A 20687-nucleotide genomic window follows, 5' to 3' on the forward strand; every position below is an offset into this window, starting at 1 on the left:
ATTAAGGAATTATTGTTTTATGAATTAAAATTATGTATTATTGAAAAATAAAACAGCTTAAACTTTCTGTGTCTCAGTTTAGTTACTTTTAGAATGGAAGAGAAATAGGAACTCCTGTGGTTCTTATGAAGCTTAAATTGAAAAGGATGAAGTAACTGACACTGAGTAGGCATGCAGTAAATGTCAGTATCTTTCCCATTTTTGAGTTTCATGTCTAATTTCCCTGGTAGTCTGTAAGTTATTTTATTTTTTTTCTTTTAAATTTTATTTTATTTTTAAACTTTACATAATTGTATTAGTTATTTTAGAAATATGTTTTATATTCATACTGCCTTGTGCATAGTAGGTTCTAAAAGATTGTTTAGTTTATTGTCCTGATGTGAAAGTTTAGCATTATTTCCTATTTCTTTTTCCTGTGTCACCCGGATTGAGATAAATATGTTACTTTCATGAAATTAAGGATTTAATTCAGTAGAATGCCATTATATTGTGACTTATTCCACAGAGTTTGAAATAGTAAGGGTCAAATCATTTCCCTGGAAACTTAATTATATTCTATAAAATTTTATTAGCCTGTCTCATAGCATTATAGTCACAGTGGAATTCTGGTGTGTTTAAGATGGTGAAGTCTCTATTTAGAGATCTTTATCTAATGGCACACATTGAGAATATGGGAAATAAATGACATAAAGAGAGAGTAAATGCAAATGTCTTGCAAATGGTATTACTTTGACATTTTCAATCACTAATCTTCTAAAGTACATTCTAATTTACTAAAATAAACCAAGAATTCAATGTCTTGTGAGATCTTTTTGCTTAATTAATTATTAGTAGCAGAACACTATTCTGTGATACACTGCAAATTGTCTCCTTTGTGTTTATGTAGTCTCTGACTTAAAAATGAATGGAAGCATTCTGATTCAGCAGAATCAATTTAATAACATGTCTGTTATAGAGCAGAAATGAATAAATGTTTGCTGAACATGCTACATATGCTTCGGTCATCAAAACATTCATTTTTCTTTCTTCTCAAAATATAAGATCTGAGAAGTCTTCCTGGCTGAAGTTTGCTGGGTACCTATTCTGCATAAGTGTTTCTATAGAGACAAATGGGTACTTTTCCATAATTTGTTTCCATGATTGGGATGTGAGAGATCTTTTAATATTAATACTTTCTCATTATTATTGGAAATTATACATTCATTGTAATTTTTTCTTTAAGGGTAACATTGCATCCTAAACCATGAAAAGTAAATTCTGTATGTTCTTTTGTTACAATGAGGACTAAACAAGTTTCTCATTCATGCAGTAATGTTGCTTGTACTTAGCATATCATTTCTAATTCTTTATAATTTTGTCTCATTATTTAATTTAAGGGCATTTGTTATCTCTGTATTATGAATGGAAGAAACTGAGGCTCACTATTGACCGTTTGTCTGTGTTAGCTGGTTAGGAATTTGAGAAAAATCTGCTGCTATCCTAATGATTTACTTTGTTTTCGATTTCAGTTTCAAAGGACGTTTGAATCTCTTAAAAATGTTTCCAACAAATCTGACCTCAAGAAAACCTACCAGAAGCTTGGGAAGGAGCTTGAAAATCTGGACTATTTAGCCTTCAAACGTCAGCAGGTAGGACTCAGAGCTCTCCTTGGTGGAGGATATGAACACTTTAAGCCTTCTCACCTTTCTGCCTGTCAGAGGTTTAGGTGGGTCTGGGGAGACTTATATTCTAATGTTTGGGGCAGAAATAAGTTGTGCTGTGTGATGCTGACCTGCTGTGTTCATATGTTTTTTTTTTTTTTTTTGCAGCATTCAGCATCGTCCTTGCTTTTAGATGTGCACTTTGGGGGTTTCCATGTGTCCTTATACCTTTCTTAAAGAAAATTCCTGCTGGCTTGTGAGGGTTCAGCTATCCTTTGATGAAGGATGCTTTAGTGACATAAAGGGAGCATCTATGTGGCTTGAATAGATGGCTTTTATATTTGACAGGGGGATACATGAGGAGAAAAACCACCTCAAGATCAAGAAAGGATGTGAATGTACATGCAAAATTAAAGAAGGGAATCATAAATATGCCAAATAATTTATTTATTTATTTTTTTTTTTTTTGCTTAGTTTAGCTTTAGTTTCCTTGTTTGATCTCTGAGGCTTAGTAAGTTTGCCAAATGTGTAAGGTTGAAGGAAAACATGCTTTACAAGCCCAAGTGTTTTAGCCTCTTTGTATAGACCAATAGACAAATCAGAGCCAAAATAGAATTTTATGGTGTTGCTTTTAGAATTGGTATTTTGTAGTATTAATAATCATTAAATTCTCTGTAGTTTGTAAGGTATTGCCATGGTAGGTAGCTACTTTTCCCAAACTGGATCTCACCCAGGTTTTCACAGCCACTAGGTGTCAGGATTGTCAAGCTTTTACTTGGGCTGAATGTTTATTCCAATCAGAACAACCAGTTAAATGTTTAAATTATGTTGCATGAAATTTGGGAATGTGCTCAGTGATGGATAGCGTCTAGAAAAATGAATAAATGGCTGACTTGCATGGCCTGGCATTGAGTCCATTACTTAAGAGACTTGCCTGTTAGTCTGGCAGATGGTGTGGCTTTCTTGACATTGCCTAATTTACAAATTTTGCATCTTTTGAAAGGGGGATTTCAAAGTAGTATGTCCTACATAAACTTTATGAAGTCAACATGGTATGGCCTAGAAATAGTGACTTGAAAAGAGAATTGTGTTCTAGGGTTTGCTTTATCACAGACATTACATGGATATTTAACCTTCTCATGGTCTTATTTTCCTTGTTTTGAAGAGTGTTTTGGGGCAAATGCAGTATCTCTGTACATACCTTAATTCATATGAAAAAGGATACCATGTCCATTTATTTCTTTATTCTTGTATTAGTGATGGCCTATGTATTAACACATGTAAAAGAAGCAGTCACATTTACTGAGAACTACTCCAGTAAGCTCCCAAATGATACTGCTTAAAATTCATACTGTGAATCACTGCTCCAGCCTATGTAGTTTAGTACAATTTTGTTTCCAAGAGCCGTATTTTACCGTTGGGGGGTATTGGAGTTGGCAGGCGATAGTCACTGTCCTCTTCTCTTATCCTTTCTCATTAGCATATTTTCAGTGATTAGATTCCTACATTAGCTAATTGTGAATCTGGAAAATTGTGAATGCTTCAAGAGCAGAAAGGCAGATCTCTGGGAGAATGGCATTGAAAACAGACAGGTAGAGCGCATGTGTATGTGAGGAAAAGATGGACACTTGGGTATTTATATATGTATACATATGTGTATGCATATATAAATCATATATGCTATTTATTAAATGACAACTGTATGCCACATAGTGTGATTAGAACATTTATGGATTAGATCATTAAATGCTTATAACAATGTAATGAGATTGGCTTCACCATTTTACAGTTGAGAAAATTGTTTAGAGAGTTAAGTAACTTGCCTAAGGTCACTGGAGAAGTAAAGCTGATCTTCCAGTAGAAATCAGTCTGACTCCAAATCTGGGCTGTCCCCAATATCCCTGCAGAGAGACAAACTGGAGGGATAATAAAGTGAGGCATTCTAGGTATGTGGTATGAAGGCAGTTTCAGGAGAGGCCAGATCTGGGACTTAAAGAGGCATTTGAAAAGGGACTTCTGATGAGAGGCAGAAAACAGGGGCAGTTTTTTCCTCCTCTCTCTCATGCAAATTGTTCAATACATACAAAAACACAAAAGGACTTTTGAAAGAATATCTTCAGACAGCTAAGAAAATATGTAAAACTTCATTTTTTAATGTTTATTATTTTATTTGGCTGCTTTGGGTCTTAGTTGCGGCACATGGGATCTTCATTGCATCATGCAAAACTTTCATTGTGGCCCACAGTCTCTCTAGTTTGGTGTGAGAGCTTAGTTTCTCCGCGGCATGTGGGATCTTATTAATAGCTCCCTGACCAGGGATTGAACCCACATCACCTGCATTGCAGGGTGGATTGTTAACCACTGGACAACTAGAGAAGTCCCTAAAACTTTATTTTTGTAGTCTTTGAGTGTTATATCTAGTAATTCTAGTCCAAGAAAATTTATTCGCATAAGGCAGTTTTTTAAACTTGAAATGTCAGATTCTTACAAAATGAACTTACCTGCATGTATAGCATATTGTTAACCCTTTGTTTTACTTGGTTCTGTCTTTCCCTGTATCTAGTGATCTTTTTTTTTTTTTTTTTTTCTGACTGGAAAAGATAGAAGGGGAATTGGAGTGAAGTTGTCAGAAAAAGGATGGTAGAGTAGAAAGTCAGGGATCAAAGAGTAATAAAAAAGAGGGAAAGGGGGTTTTAGGAATAAGATGAGAGGGATAAAATGTTGGAAATGAAACTATACTTGGTTTTATATTATAAGCATTTAGTAGGTTAAAGCATTGATTTCTGAAGAATTTAAAAAAAAGTCTCAGAAAAAGGGAAAATAAGAAAGGATTGCAAGAAGACATACTGAACAAGGGTGGTGGCAGGGAAAAGACAAACTATTTCCCATTAGCTTCCAAATGTATTAAAGCTTCCTAGAAATTTGTAATATTAACCCAGTTCTTCTGTACCAAAGCCAGAGAGGTATTGTGTTTACTGGATGGGCAAGGTGTAAACAGTCAGAATATAAGCTTTTTTCTGACTTGGTGGGATTTGCTTTCATGTTCTGTCCTTGCTTACTCGCTTAGTCATGTCTGACACTGTGACCCTATGGTCTGTAGCTCCCCAGGTTCTTCTGCCCATGGGATTTTCCAGGCAATTGTACAGGAGTGGGTTGTCATGCGCTCCTCTGGGGGATCCTCCTGACCCAGGGATCGAGCACATGTCTCTTGTGTCTCCTGCATTGGCAGGCCGATTCTTTACCACCAGTGCCACCAGGGAAGCCCTAGCCTACACCCCTACTCCCTGTAACATCCCCCAAACCTATAAACACACACTATAAGTTTCTCCTACTGGAAAAGATTCAGGTCTCTGTAAAACTGTCGTTCAGCAAGAAAGCTTCTGCCTTATAAGGCAGGATGCTTTGTACCAGAGAATTAGTCATGCTTTGTTCCCTGGTCCAACCATATTTATCATTTCTTTTTGTGACAGCACGTAAGCTCTGTAAGGGCAGGACCTTGTCTGTCACCTTCAATGCTGTATCTTCTGCAGTGCGCACAACAGTTATCTGACCCATGACAAATACTCAATAAATACTTGTTGGTACTTTTATCACTATGAAGAGGGAAGTATGCCAAAAGTTTTGGCCTCAGATTATAGGCAACTAAAATTGATATGTTTTACTGCACTTTTAAAATACAGAAGGATATTAACCCTTAGGCTTCCTGGATGCCAAGCACTGACATATTGCTTCTTGCCGTTATGTATTTAGGTTTTCTCCTAATATATTCCATTTTCCATCTATTTCTTTAAACGAACACAAAACATCAAGGTTACCTTACCTATGTATTAAGAATTCCCAATGAACTATAATTATTTTCTTGGATTCTTTCATAGATTTTATTTTATGTCCCTTTCTATGATATTTTAAAGATCATTTTGAGAGATTTCTTTCCCTGGGCCAGATATGACCCAGGAATACTGCACTCTATTCTTTTACCATTTTTTTTTTTACTGTGGATTGGGGGCGATGGTTATAGTGCTTTGTCTCCTAGGTGTAGATGAGCTTTGCCTTCCTTTCCTTTTGTTTCCTTTCCCTCTTCCTCTCCTCTCCTGGTGGTTTTTCCAGGATGAATCTGTCTGAAGTAAATGGATACCAAAGTCTTATTAATCGAAGAATCTGGAGACTTTGAGGTTTTACTATATCTGGAGATGCAATCTTTGAATTTATCTGCTTAGACTGCTTGATTTTTATCCTCCTGCTTGATGATATATAAAAGTGGTAGTAGCAAGATTTAGCTATTATGTAGAACCCAGGTTTATGTGTTAATTTGAGAGCTTATAAATAAAGAGATGTTCTTGGGGCTTTGCTTTTTGGAATAAAATAAAGTTTGATATTCTGGTGGTGATTTAGTTGCTGAGTTGTGTCTAACTCTTGTGACCCTGTGAACTGTCGCCAGCCAGGCTCCTCTGTCCATGAGATTTCACAAACAAGAATACTGGAGTGGGTTGCCATTTCCTTTTCCAGGGGATTTTCACAACCCAGGGATCAAACCTGGGTCTCCTGCACTATAGGGGGTCTCCCGCATTGCAGGCAGATTCTTTACTAACTGAGTCACCAAGGAAGTCCTCTTAATACTTAAAATATTAAAAATAACATTATAAGACACATCCTGCTTCCAGAGGCTTCTGAGGTCCTTTGGTATAAAGTTGACATTATTAAGTTGAACTTTATGTAGACTAAAGCACATTTATACACTGATGAGAAAATATGTAAAATTAAAATATACTTCAGATACATATCCATGTTGGAACACATCAGGAACTCTGAATTCCCTCTTGTCTCCCTGATCATGGCATGCTATTCTTGCCTTCTGAACTTTTCACAGGGTTCATAAACTTGATGTTTATAATATCTAGCCCTTTTATATTTATTTAATTACTAATCTTCCTTTAAAGCCAAACTGAAGTGTAGTCTTCCTTATGACACTTTATCCTATGGCTTTCAGTCAGTATGTAAACTTCCTTCTTTGTCATTCTTAGCTTTTATCAGTGTCATGCAATTTAACATCTAAATGATTACACATTCATTGAAGATCCTTGTAGTACAGGTTAAAGTGTGGACCTGTAGTCAACCGAATCTTGTTAGATTATTTATACTGCTTTAGGCACTGTAGTTTCTTCTTTTAAAATGTTAGGAAAGTAATACCTAACTTATAACCTGTTTTGAGAAAGCAATATATAAAGTGTAAAGTACATATATGCTTTAAATCCTTTAAAATACATAGAGAAATCAATATATAAGGGACTTAGCATTGTGCCTGGCATGTGGTTAGTATAAGTTGTAGTTATTACAGTGTTGTTTTTGTATAATTCTCATCAGTCTTCATCCTAGGTGGTTGGTAAGTTCTATAAGGATATGCTGTCTTTCATATACTTTTGTACTTCACATAGGATTCAGCACTGTTATGAACATATGGGATATAACGGTTTTGGACATATGTAGCAGTGGTTACTGATCTCTGTCATAAAAGTGTTCATACCTTTTGAAAAGGGAACTGCAGCATTTGGTTTTAATGTGTATGTGTGTTTGTGTGTGTGTTTTAAATATGTATATTTTATTGAAGCATAGTTGCCTTACAATGTTTCAGGTGCACAGCAAGGTGATTCAGTTATATAAATACACATATATTATTTCTGAAAAATTTTCCATTAAAAGTTATTACAAGATATTGACTATAGTTCCCTATGCTATACAGTAAACCTTTGCTGCTTGTTGCATATCTGTTTTTTTAATTAGAAACCTAGCATTCTATTCATACTAAGTCAAACAAATGGATTCAAAATGTCATAATTTTTTTAGTTAGGCAAAAATTCATAGATTTTCTACAATATATATTATACACACACACATATATATATATATATATGTATAAACAACTTTTCTACTACACTTGATAAAGGCTTGAGAAAGAACATAAAAAAAAAAGAGAAGTGATGGATAAATTGGAGAACATAAACTAAATGAAGGGACTTCCCTTGTGGCTTAGAGGGTAAAGTGTCTGCCCACAATGCGGGAGACCCAGGTTCAATCCCTGGGTTGGGAAGATCCCCTGGAGAAGGAAATGGCAACCCACTCCAGTACTCTTGCCTGGAAAATACAATGAATGGAGGAGCCTGGTAGGCTACAGTCCATGGGGTCGCAAAGAGTCAGACATGACTGAGCCACTTAACTTCAAACTAAATGAAATGGGAACACTGAATATGAAATAGAAAATGTGAAACAAACTAGATAAAAGTAGAAGATCCTCATATAGTCCAGTTGTTTTTAAACATGACTACTCATTAGAAACATATCTGGAACTCTGGAGAAAAAAGCAACACTTGAGCATTTGTCTTTTTCAAAAAATTTCAAGATAATTCTGATATGTTTATGGATTTAAAAAAACTGATTACAGGTTTTTATGGTAGATACTAGTTTTAGTAGCATAGAGTTCTATTTCCCTGTTGACCAATCATGATACAGTGGTATTAAGTGAATAATAGTTATGTAATCACAATAGTAAAAGATGTTTATCAGTTTTCACAATCAGTAGCCAGACAAAAAGTAAAAAATAATTGCAATTGCAAGTCATAATGAGAACATGATTAACTTAACAATATAAAATAATTACATACAATTTGGGGTCATGTAGAGTGATGTGGTAAGTGGAAGTGCATACGTGCACATGTTTGCATCCACCCAGCCAGTCTATGTCTTTTGGTTGGTGCATTTAATCCATTTTCATTTAAGGTGATTATTGATATGTATGATCCAGTTACCGTTTTCTTAAAATGTTTTGGGTTTATTTTCTGTAGGTCTTTCCTTCTCTTGTGTTTCCTGCCTAGAGAAGTTTCTTCAGCATTTGTTGTAAAGCTGGTTTGGTGGTGCTGAATTCTCTTAAGTTTTGCTTGTCTGGAAAGCTTTTGATTTCTCGGTCAAATCAAAGGAGAGTCTCACTGGGTAGAGTTCATGGTTGTAGGTTCTTCCCTTTCATTTCTTTAAATATGTCATGCCATTCCCTTCTGGTTTGTAGAGTTTCTCTTGAGAAATCAGCTGATAGCCTGATGGGAGTTCCTTTGTATGTTGCTTGTCATTTTTCCCTTGTTGCTTCTAATAACTCTGTCTTTAATTTTTGTCAGTTTGATTACTATGTGTCTCAGTGTGTTCCCTTTTGGGTTTATCCTGCCTGGGACTCTCTGTGTTTCCTGGACTTGGCAGACAATTTCCTTTTCCATGTTTGGGAAATTTTCAGCAATTATGTCTTCAAATATTTTCTCAAGTCCTTTCTTTCTCTGTCTTTTCTTCTTCTGGTACCCCTATAATGCCAATGTTGGTGCATGTAATGTTGTTCCAGAGGTCTCTCAGTCTTCCTTTCTTTTCATTCTTTTTTCTATATTCTGTTTTGCGGCAGTGATTTCCATCATTCTGTCCTTCAGGTCATTTATCTGTACTCCTGCCTCAGTTACTCTGCAATTGATTCCTTCCAGTGTATTATTCACCTCTGTTTGTTTGGTCTTTAGTTTTCCTGGGTCTTTGGTGAATGTTTCTTGCATCTTCTCAACCTTGGCCTCCATTCTTTTTCTGAGATCCTGAATCATCTTCACTATCATTATTATGAATTCTTGTTCTGGAAGGTTGCCTATGTCAATTTCATTTAGTTGTTTTTTTTGGATTTTATCTTGTCCCTTCATCTGGGACATAACTTTCTGCTTTTTCATCATGATTAACTTTCTGTAATATGGTTTTTGTTTTAGCTGCTGTGAGACTGTACTTCTTGTGCCTGCCCTCTAATGGATGAGGCTAAGAGACTTGTGTAAGCTTCTTGATGGGAGGGATTGGCAATGGGAAAAACTGGGTCTTGCTCTGATGGGCAGGGCCTTACTCAGTAAAGCTTAAAGCTTTATCAATTTTACAATTATCTGATGATGGGTGGAGTTGCACTCCCTCTCTGGTAGTTGTTTGGGCTAAGGTGGTAACCCAGCCCTGGGGTATACAGGCTGTCAGTTCAGTTCAGTTCAGTTCAGTCACTCAGTCATGTCTGACTCTTTGCGACCCCATGAATCACAGCACGCCAGGCCTCCCTGTCTATCACCAACTCCCGGAGTTCACTCAGACTCACGTCCATCGAGTCAGTGATGCCATCCAGCCATCTCATCCTCTATCGTCCCCTTCTCCTCCTGCCCCCAATCCCTCCCAGCATCAGAGTCTTTTCCAATGAGTCAACTCTTCACATGAGGTGGCCAAAGTACTGGAGTTTCAGCTTCAGCATCATTCCTTCCAAAGAAATCCCAGGGCTGATCTCCTTCAGAATGGACAGGTTGGATCTCCTTGCAGTCCAAGGGACTCTCAAGAGTCTTCTCCAACACCACAGTTCAAAAGCATCAATTCTTCAGGGCTCAGCCTTCTTCACAGTCCAACTCTCACATCCATACATGACCACTGGAAAAACCATAGCCTTGACTAGACGGACCTTTGTTGGCAACGTAATGTCTCTGATTTTGAATATGCTATCTATGTTGGTCATAACTTTCCTTCCAAGGAGTAAGCGTCTTTAATTTCATGGCTGCAGTCACCATCTGCAGTGATATTGGAGCCCCCAAATATAAAATCTGACCCTGTTTCCACTGTTTCCCCATCTATTTCCCATGAAGTGATGGGACTGGATGCCATGATCTTCATTTTCTGAATGTTGAGCTTTAAGCCAACTTTTTAACTCCTCTCTTTCACTTTCATCAAGAGGCTTTTGAGTTCCTCTTCACTTTCTGCCATAAGGGTGGTGTCATCTGCATATCTGAGGTTATTGATATTTCTCCCGGCAATCTTGACTCCAGCTTGTGCTTCCTCCAAGCCCGGCATTTCTCATGATGTACTCTGCATATAAGTTAAATCAGCAGGGTGACAATATACAGCCTTGACGTATTCCTTTTCCTATTTGGAACCAGTCTGTTGTTCCATGTCCAGTTCTAACTGTTGCTTCCTGACCCGCATATATATAGGTTTCTCAAGAGGCAGGTCGGGTGGTCTGGTATTCCCATCTCTTGAAGAATTTTCCACAGTTTATTGTGGTCCATGCAGTCAAAGGTTTTGGCATAGTCAATAAAGCAGAAATAGATGTTTTTCTGGAACTCTCTTGCTTCTCCCATGATCCAGCGGATGTTGGCAATTTGATCTCTGGTTCCTCTGCCTTTTCTAAAACCAGCTTTAACATCAGGAAGTTCACGGTTCACGTATTGCTGAAGCCTGGCTTGGAGAATTTTGAGCATTACTTTACTAGCGTGTGAGATGAGTGCAATTGTGCAGTAGTTTGAGCATTCTTTGGCATTGCCTTTCTTTGGGATTGGAATGAAAACTGACCTTTTCCAGTCCTGTGGCCACTGCTGAGTTTTCCATATTTGCTGGCATATTGAGTGTAGCACTTTCACAGCATCATCTTTCAGGATTTGGAATAGCTCAACTGGAATTCCATCACCTCCACTAGCTTTGTTCATAGTGATGCTTTCTAAGGCCCACTTGACTTCACATGCCAGGATGTCTGGCTCTAGGTCAGTGATCACACCATCATGATTATCTGGGTCATGAAGATCTTTTTTGTACAGTTCTTCTGTGTATTCTTGCCATCTCTTCTTAATATCTTCTGCTTCTGTTAGGTCCATACCATTTCTGTCCTTTATCGAGCCCATCTTTGAATGAAATGTTCCCTTGGTATCTCTAATTTTCTTGAAGAGATCTCTAGTCTTTCCCATTCTGTTGTTTTCCTCTATTTCTTTGCATTGATTGCTGAGGAAGGCTTTATCTCTTCTTGCTCTTCTTTGGAACTCTGCATTCAGATGCTTATGTCTTGCCTTTTCTCCTTTGCTTTTCGCTTCTCTTCTTTTCACAGCTATTTGTAAGGCCTCCCCAGACAGCCATTTTGCTTTTTTGCATTTCTTTTCCATGAGGATGGTCTTGATCCCTGTCTCCTGTACAGTGTCACGAACCTCATTCCATAGTTCATCAGGCACTCTATCTATCAGATCTAGGCCCTTAAATCTATTTCTCACTTCTACTGTATAATCATAAGGGATTTGATTTAGGTCATACCTAAATGGTCTAGTGGTTTTCCCTACTTTCTTCAATTTAAGTCTGAATTTGGCAATAAGGAGTTCATGATCTGAGCCACAGTCAGCTCCTGGTCTTGTTTTTGTTGACTGTATAGGGCTTCTCCATCTTTGGCTGCAAAGAATATAATCAATCTGAGTTTGGTGTTGACCATCTGGTGATGTCCAAGTGTAGAGTCTTCTCTTGTGTTGTTGGAAGAGGGTGTCTGCTGTGACCAGTGCATTTTCTTGGCAAAACTCTATTAGTCTTTGCCCTGCTTCATTCTGTATTCCAAGGCCAAATTTGCCTGTTACTCCAGGTGTTTCTTGACTTCTTACTTTTGCATTCCAGTCCCCTATAATGAAAAGGACATATTTTTTTGGGTGTTAGTTCTAAAAGGTCTTGTAGGTCTTCATAGAACCTTTCCACTTCATCTTCAGCGTTACTGGTTGTGGCATAGACTTGAATTATTGTGATATTGAATGGTTTGCCTTGGAAACAAACAGAGATCATTCTGTCGTTTTTGGGATGGCATCCAAGTACTACATTTTGGACTCTTTTGTTGACCATGATGGCTGCTCCATTTCTTCTGAGGGATTCCTGCCCGTAGTAGTAGATATAATGGTCATCTGAGTTAAAATCACCCATTCCAGTCCATTTGAGTTCGCTGATTCCTAAAATGTTGACATTCACTCTTGCCACCTCTTGTTTGACCACTTCCAATTTTTCCTGATTCATGGACCTGACATTCTAGGTTCCTATGCAATATTGCTCTTTGTAGCATCGGACCTTGCTTCTATCACCAGTTACATCCACAGCTGGGTATTCTTTTTGCTTTGGCTCTATCCCTTCATTCTTTCTGGAGTTATTTCTCCACTGATCTCCAGTAGCATATTGGGCACCTACTGATCTGGGAGTTCCTCTTTCAGTATCCTATCATTTTGCCTTTTCATACTGTACATGGGGTTCTCAAGGCAAGAATACTGAAGTGGTTTGCCATTGCCTTCTCCAGTGGACCACATTGTCAGATCTCTCCACCATGACCCGCCCATCTTGGATGGCCCAATGGGCATGGCTTAGTTTCATTTAGTTAGACAAGGCTGTGGTCCTAGTGTGATTAGATTGACTAGTTTTCTGTGAGTATGGTTTCAGTGTGTCTGCCCTCTGATGCCCTCTTGCAACACCTACCATCTTACTTGAGTTTCTCTTACCTTGGGCTTGGGGTATCTCTTCATGGCTGCTCCAGCAAAGTGCAGCCGCTGCTCCTTACCTTGTACGAGGGGTATCTCCTCACCGCCGCCCTTCCTGACGTTCAACGTGGGATAGCTCCTCTAGGCCCTCTGGCGCCAGTGCAGCCATGGCTCCTTGGACGTGGGGTTGGTCCTCCCAGCCCCTACAGGCTCTATGGTATGGTAAATAGTGAACTCCAATAGGGTTTACACCAAGGGGACCTTCCAGTGCCCCCATCTCTGTGGTGAGCCCCTGCTGACCCATGCCTCCACAGGAGGCCCTCCAACACTAGCAAATAGTTTTGGTTCAGTCTCCTGTGGGGTCACTGCTTTTCTCCTCTGGGTCTTGGTGCACCCAAACTTTTCTTTGTGCCATCCAAGCCTGGAGTCTCTGTCTCCCCTAGTCCTCTGGAAGGCCTGTAATCACATCCTGGTGGCCCTCAAGGCCAGATTCCCTGGGGATTCCCAGTCCCTTTGTCAGATCCCCAGGCTGGGAAGCCTGATGTGGGGTTCAGAACTTTCATAATAGTGTGAAAACTTCTTTGGTATCATTGTTCTCCAGTCTATGGGTCATGCACCCAGTGGGTATGGGATTTTATTTTGTCATGATTGTGCCCCTCCTACTGTCTTGCTGTGGCTTCTTCTTTTGCCTAGAACATGGAGTATCTTTTTTTGGTGGGTTCCAGAGTCTTCCTGTCAATGGTTCTTCAACAGCTAGCTAGAATTTTGGTGCTCTTGCCGGAGGATATGAGTGCACGTCCTTCTACTCCACTATCTTGAACTGGAAACCCTGATGTGTTCTTGAGGTAGTGTTTTTTGATGGGTATTAAAATTAAGGTACTGAGTATTGTATCATGATTATCTGTGACAGAAGTCATGTATTAGACCTAATGTTCTGACTAAACTCAAACTCATGTAATAACTACAACACATGTACCTAAACTTCCCTTGTGGTTCCAAGTGGTATCATTCAGTAAAATACTGTTCTCTCTTTAGTGATGATGTTCAGGAGTGAACACTGCCTTTTTCTTTTTCTGAGCTGAGTGAGTTAATTCCTTTAGATAACTCCAAAACCTGAAGTGTATATAATATATTATAGAATAGGAATTGAATTTAAAAAGACCCCTTAACAATGAAGAAAGAGAGAAATAAATCAGATGAATTTTATTTAGTAAAAATGACTGCAAGTTAACACCTTGCATTAAGAAAGAAAATCCTAGATAGATAGTGACTGACCACATAGAAAAGAATCCTAGGCTTACCCTAGAACTCAAGAATTCTGAGGGACACAAGACAGCAATGTAGGGTTCTCATGAAATCAATGCTGAGCAAAACAAAACAGATAGTTTTTAGGCTGGTTGTTTTTTTAAGTATTAGTCTTTAGCCATGTAAAGACTTATAGAAATAAAAATATTATGGATCATCTTGGATAAGGGGATATTCAATGATATTGCACTGGGAGTTGTCTATCTGTAAGGACAGTGTAAGGGAAAACTAACTTCCCATTTTTGTTAACACTAAAATGGAAGTTGTAAATATATTTTACTTAAGAACTTAAAAAATAAAGTACACATGCACCTGGAATTACTTCAGTTCATTCGCTCAGTCGTGTCCGACTCTTTGCGACCCCATGAGTCGCAGCATGCCAGGCCTCCCCGTCCATCACCAACTCCCGAAGTTCACCCAGACTCATGTCCATCAAGTCGGTGATGCCATCCAGCCATCTCATCCTCTGTCGTCCCCTTCTCCTCCTGCCCCCAATCCCTCCCAGCATCAGAGTCTTTTCCAATGAGTCAACTCTTCGCATGAGGTGGCCAAAGTACTGGAGTTTCAGCTGCAGTCTAAGAAAGAGTGTAATGGGAGCTGAATGAGTGTTATGAGGAGGTGCTAAACTTCTAGAAAGAGGGTTCTATAAGCAATAGATTCACTTCATTGGCCTTTGTCGGGTGAAATATTTTAATAGCTCAATTGGGAGAAGATCCTTCTCTTACTTATTCTGTAATTAATCCAAATCTCTTGAAAGAGTTCTGATTGAATTATTCCTTTTAAGAGTAAGTGAACCAAAAACTGCTGCATTAAAATATTTATGTCTATCTTAGACGGTATTCTGTCTCTTATTTGCCAGATCAAGTAAAATGGTTATTTATGCCATTTATAAAACTGTTTCTGAAGAGTCCACAGCATTTCAGACATCATTTAAAAACTGAACAGATATTGACAATGTTGGATTATAATACTGCTGCTGCTACTGCTAAGTCACTTCAGTCGTGTCCGACTCTGTGTGACCCCATAGACGGCAGCCACAAGGCTCCCCCATCCCTGGGATTCTCCAGGCAAGAACACTGGAGTGGGTTGCCATTTCCTTCTCCAATGCATGAAAGTGAAAAGTGAAAGTGAAGTCACTCAGTCATGTCCGACTCTTAGCGACCCCATGGACTGCAGCCTACCAGCCTCCTCCATCCATGGGATTTTCCAGGCAAAGTACTGGAGTGGGGTGCCATTGCCTTCTCCAGGATTAAAAAGCATGCTACAAAAAAGTCCAAACAGTCCAGATATGCTTTACTCTGTCCACTGCATATGCAATTCTGTTTTTATTCGATTGCACATAGCTGTTTGTCTCACAGGGAAAAAAAGATGGCATTAAATTTATTCTTCGGTTTTCTGATACAGAGAGAAATTTGGGTGCATCATTCAAGGTCGTCTTGAATCAGTAGCAGATTCAAAATTAATATTCACATTTCCTAACTTCTAGCTTTTTGCAATAGCCATTCAACCGTTTTTATTCCTTCATAAACTGCAGATCTTTATAAGGTGATTTCATTTTCTATAGCTATAGTATGAATTTAAAACACCTTATGGATTTTTATAGAAGAACCTCATCCTTTATTTAAAAACAGATGATCAAAATGATGCATATTATATACTTGTTCTCCTTCTAAACTGTGATTTCCACATTGTATACACTTAATAGTCATGACAAATAAGTTTATTCTATTAAATTAGTAAAGTAAAACATTAGAGAGAAATCTTTTCAGTTCTAAGGTTTGCTGTTCTGTTTCCATCTGTTTTCTCCAGAGTTTAGTTTATTGGTGGCAATTAGGTAGAGAGCTGTTGAATCAAAAATGCACTAACTGATTTTCATGCAAGAGAAAAGATTTATTAATTTTTTTTACGAGGTTGTTTGCTATATGACAGTTTGCCTTATGGGAAGCTTATAGCTACTTTATAGTGAGGAATGCTTATTGAAATAGTTACTTCTTTGTTATGGGTTGTTTTCAAAATTTACAATGCTGATAGGAATTTTAGAGGTGGTAAAAAAAAAACTTTAGTAACTGCATTAAAGTGGCACTTATTTGTTCATGTCTTATATTGACATACCTAAGTCTATAAGATTGTCAATAAAAGTTGGTATTGATGAGAAATTAAAATTCTAAGAGTTAATTCTGAAAATGATATCTTCTCTAGTTTGTTTTGTAGTTTGAAAGTGACCTTTGTGTACAAATGAGATAACTTTTCACTGCTAGGATTGTGACCTCTCGAGGCTTAAGAGAAAACCAGAGAGGATATAGAAGAATCAGTCAGTGAACTTCAAACTAAAGAGTCTTTGTGTGTTATTCGTTCAGTCATATCCCATTCTTTGTGACCCCATAGACTGTAGTCCCACCAGACTTCTCTGTCCATGGAATTCTCCAGGCAAGAATGCTGGAGTAGGTAGCCATTCCCTACTCCAGGGGATCTTCTGGACCCAAGGATTGAACCTGGGTCTCCTGCATTGAAGGCAGATTCTTTACTGTTTGACTCAGCAGGGAAGAATTCATCTAACTCGACTGTTATATTTTAGATGTGAAAAGAATGAGGCACAAGGGGATTAGATGTCTCGTACAAGGTTATACTTATACCCTTTGTTAATACAGAGCTGGGACAATAGCAGGAAGCAATATTTTCTTTGGTTCTGTTTTGAGGAACTGAGGTCCCGTCCGTAGCGTCACAAAGAGTCGGACAGGATTGAGCAGCTACACTTTCTTCTCTTTCTGAGTCTTTTAGCATAAATCAGTCAGTTGTATATTGATCCTTTGGTATCTCTGGTTTGTATTCTGAATGTAATTATAGGTACTTTTAACATATGTGTGTGTGTGTGTATACTATATAAACTGTATTTGACATTGAGTTGCATATAGATGGAAATCATTCAATAGTGCCAGTTACTATTTTTGCCAGTAATAAAAAATTAATCAAGCCATTTTTTGAAATGGAAAGACAATGCAATAATATTACAACATTTTAGAAAAGGTAGGGATTATATGGGGCTTTCCCACAGCTCAGCGGTAAAGAATCCACCTACAATGTGGTATCTGCAGGAGACGTGGGTTGGATCCCTGGGTCAGGAAGATCCCCTGGGAGGAGGGCAGGGCAACACACTCCACTATTCTTGCTTGGACAATCCCATGGACAGAGGAGCCTGGCAGGCTACAGTGCATAGGGTCGCAAAGAATTGGACACAACTGAAGTCACATAGCACATAGGGCACAGGGATTACTATATGCATCACCTAGTTCAACCACTTCAGTACATGGATATGCAAATAATTCAAAAAGATAATTTTGTTCTTTTCTATTGCATAGGAATTTGTATTTCTTTGATAATACCTAGATCCTGTGCCCTCTAAATCAGTGCTTCCTAAACTTTAATATGTATACAAATAGCAAGGGGAATTTTGTTGAAGTACAAATTTTGATTCAGTAGATTTAGAGTGAGACTGGAAAGTTAAGCTCCCCATTGATGGTTATGTTACCCGTCCATGGTCCACAGTTCGAATATCAATGGAGTTTCAGTACTAAATTGCCGGAGAGTATTATTTCCAATTGTGTCTCAAAAGCCTAATACAGTCCCTGGAACACGGTAAGTACTTAATAAATATCTTGGATTTGAGTTATGGTCCAGTAGTAAGGTTCATGTCTCTGTTTGGACATAGAAGATATTTCTCCCCTACTATAATTTCCCTTCTCACAAATTTTATAGTTTATTTTGATGTTTCATTGTCATGTGAAAGGATACATTTAGCCACGTGCATATTATTTTTTTTATGGATTATGTATTTCAGTAGTTGTAGAAGTTGTCCTTTGTATATTTTTGCTGCAAGTGAAAGATTGCATATGAGGACAGCTGAGTATAAGGTACAGGTTGCTGAAGAAGAGTGAGAATGTAGTATTTTAACCTTGCAGTGTTCATTGTGATCTGGCCAGACTGACCATGGGACAAGCTGGTATTGGTTCAGCAGCATTTGCTCCAGAAAAGTAAGCTTGATCACATACTTATTATACAACTGATGAAAATTAAAGTCTCAAACACATTCTTGTTAAATTGGTGTATCCAAGTTGTGTGTCTCTACCTGAGTATACAATCAGAAAACATCACAATGCCTGTTACTGTGTCCTTGTCAGGCAAAAAGATTACTGCTATCGTTATGGCTCTCTGTGTTGATAGTAGTGCCTGGAGCATGCCTAGAGTGCTACTGGCTAAAATTCAAAATAAGTATTGATGCTGCTTAGATGAGGGCAACGGTTCTGCTGACAGCAGAGCTTTAAACTTATGCACACACCAATCATGCTGCCTTTTGAAGATGTAAAGCTGTTTGTTTGTAAGGGGCTGATTGCCAGAAGGCTAATTTAATATGTAATGAGATATTTCAGTTTTTCCTTTATTTTTTAAAAGCATACTCATTTTTTGCTCTCTAAAATACCATATTTGGTTAGTTTCAAGTTTTCCATTTAGGAGGAAGCTAATCAGCTTTTATATCATTTCTCATACTCCAAATGTGACAGCAGTAGAAACACATGCTGAAATACATCTAGGTGAGGGGAAATAGCACCAGAAGATGAAGCAGGATTGCTGGCTTGCTCCGCATTTTGTTCAGTGATTTATAAGGCTATGTATATCTATAGGTTTTCTTCCATGCAATCTGGTTTCAAATGACAAAAAATTAATCTAGTTAATATTCTTCAAAGTCGTATTACATTTGAAGTGAGATATCTTTGAATTTTTGCAATGTAGATAGCTTGTCTTCTATAAGCAGCCGATACTTGTATTCATTGACCAAGTTAATCATATTTTGCTTAATATTTTTAATATCACCTAGGGGCTTTTAGCAAGATGCCACAACCAACCTATAATTTACACTGTAGTCTTCTCTTAACTGTATTTTTGTGAATCTGATTTTTTCTCTATTGTATCATACAGCATTAATACATGCTAATATTCTCTATATAAATGCTGCTCATATTCTTATAGCATCTGGTTGCACCGTAGTTAAGTATTTATCATGTACTCCATTACAAAATCTTTGTTCCAAAGGAGCTGTATGAGCCTATTAGGTATATACACAATTAAGTAGGTAATGATCTGTTGCTGCATCCATTCAGCATCAACAGCTGACCTGTGGTTGATTTTCCAAACATGGTGCTGGTTGCTGATAGGAGTTCCTTAGATTAGGGGATTAAACTGTTTTGATTATTTCAAGGGCCTTTTTTGTGCTCTGATTTTAAGTTACATATTTTGTAACCTCACTTTTTGCTTCATGAAGAAATTATATTATTTCCCCATTCTGATTTAGATATTGATATTTGTGTCTATTGTGCTAAGCTCTCTACCCAAACCTTGGAAATTACTGAACTCTTTCTTGGTACTTTCAGTTGTACAGGATGAATGGTACACCAGATGTTTCATCGCAGATAGTTATATATTTATGTCTTCATCTTAAGTTTATATTTGTAGAATTAAAGGTAAAATTTGTAAAATTAAATGTGTTTAGGTCATTTCCAGAGCTTTAATGTTAAAGTCATTAGGAATAGTTAGGATACTTTTGACAATTTTGTTAATCATCATCTGTGAATTTCAAGAAATGAAATGTGGTAAATTACTCAAGCTTTAGAACTTCTTTATCAGTTTTTGAGTAAAAAACTGAGTTCAAAGCTCATTTTCTCAGGATTTTTCACTTTGGATCAGAGCAGCATATCCTGGGGGTATCACGTGAATAAAGAAAATTAAAAAGAATACATTTGAATCAGTTCTAATGAGGTGGATGAAACTGGAGCCCATTATACAGAGTGAAGTAAGCCAGAAAGAAAAACACCAATACAGTATACTAATGCATATATATGGAATTTATTTATTTATTTTTTTTTTTACTTTTTATTTTTATTTTATTTATTTTTTTTCCTTTCTTTTTTTGTTTTTTTTTTAATTTTATTTAAAAAAAAAATATCACATGCTCCCCATCCTGAACCCTCCTCCCTCCCAACCTCCCCATACCATCCCCCTGGGCCTTCCCAGCGCACCAGCCCCAAGCATCCAGCATCGTGCACTGAACCTGGACTGGCATCTCGTTTCATACATGACATTTCACATGTTTCAATGACATTCTCCCAAATCTTCCCACCCTCTCCCACAGAGTCCATAAGACTGTTCTATACATCAGTGTCTCCTTTGCTGTCTCGTACACAGGGTTAACGTTACCATCTTTCTAAATTCCATATACATGCGTTAGTATACTGTATTTATGTTTTTCCTTCTGGCTTACTTCACTCTGTATAATAGTCTCCAGTTTCATCCACCTCATTAGAACTGATTCAAATGTATTCTTTTTAATGGCTGAGTAATACTCCATTGTGTATATGTACCACAGCTTTCCTATCCATTCATCTGCTGATGGACATCTAGGTTG

At 37.8% G+C, this 20687-nt stretch overlaps 1 protein-coding gene across 2 annotated transcripts in view; it reads left to right on the forward strand.

The window, feature by feature from the left end:
- The window catches only part of CTNNA3 (catenin alpha 3), a 1912303-nt gene that overhangs the window by 169980 nt on the left and 1721636 nt on the right, over positions 1–20687 (forward strand). For both annotated transcript variants that reach the window (XM_086381634.1, XM_086381633.1), the window contains exon 5: positions 1509–1628. In XM_086381634.1, the coding sequence (XP_086237760.1) occupies positions 1509–1628 (120 nt within the window). The remainder of the gene's footprint in view (positions 1–1508; positions 1629–20687) is intronic.

Source organism: Bos grunniens, chromosome 28 (assembly GCF_055505025.1).
Source record: "Bos grunniens cultivar Pamir isolate PY7600 chromosome 28, Bosgru_T2T1.0, whole genome shotgun sequence".
Lineage (NCBI taxonomy): Eukaryota > Metazoa > Chordata > Mammalia > Artiodactyla > Bovidae > Bos > Bos grunniens.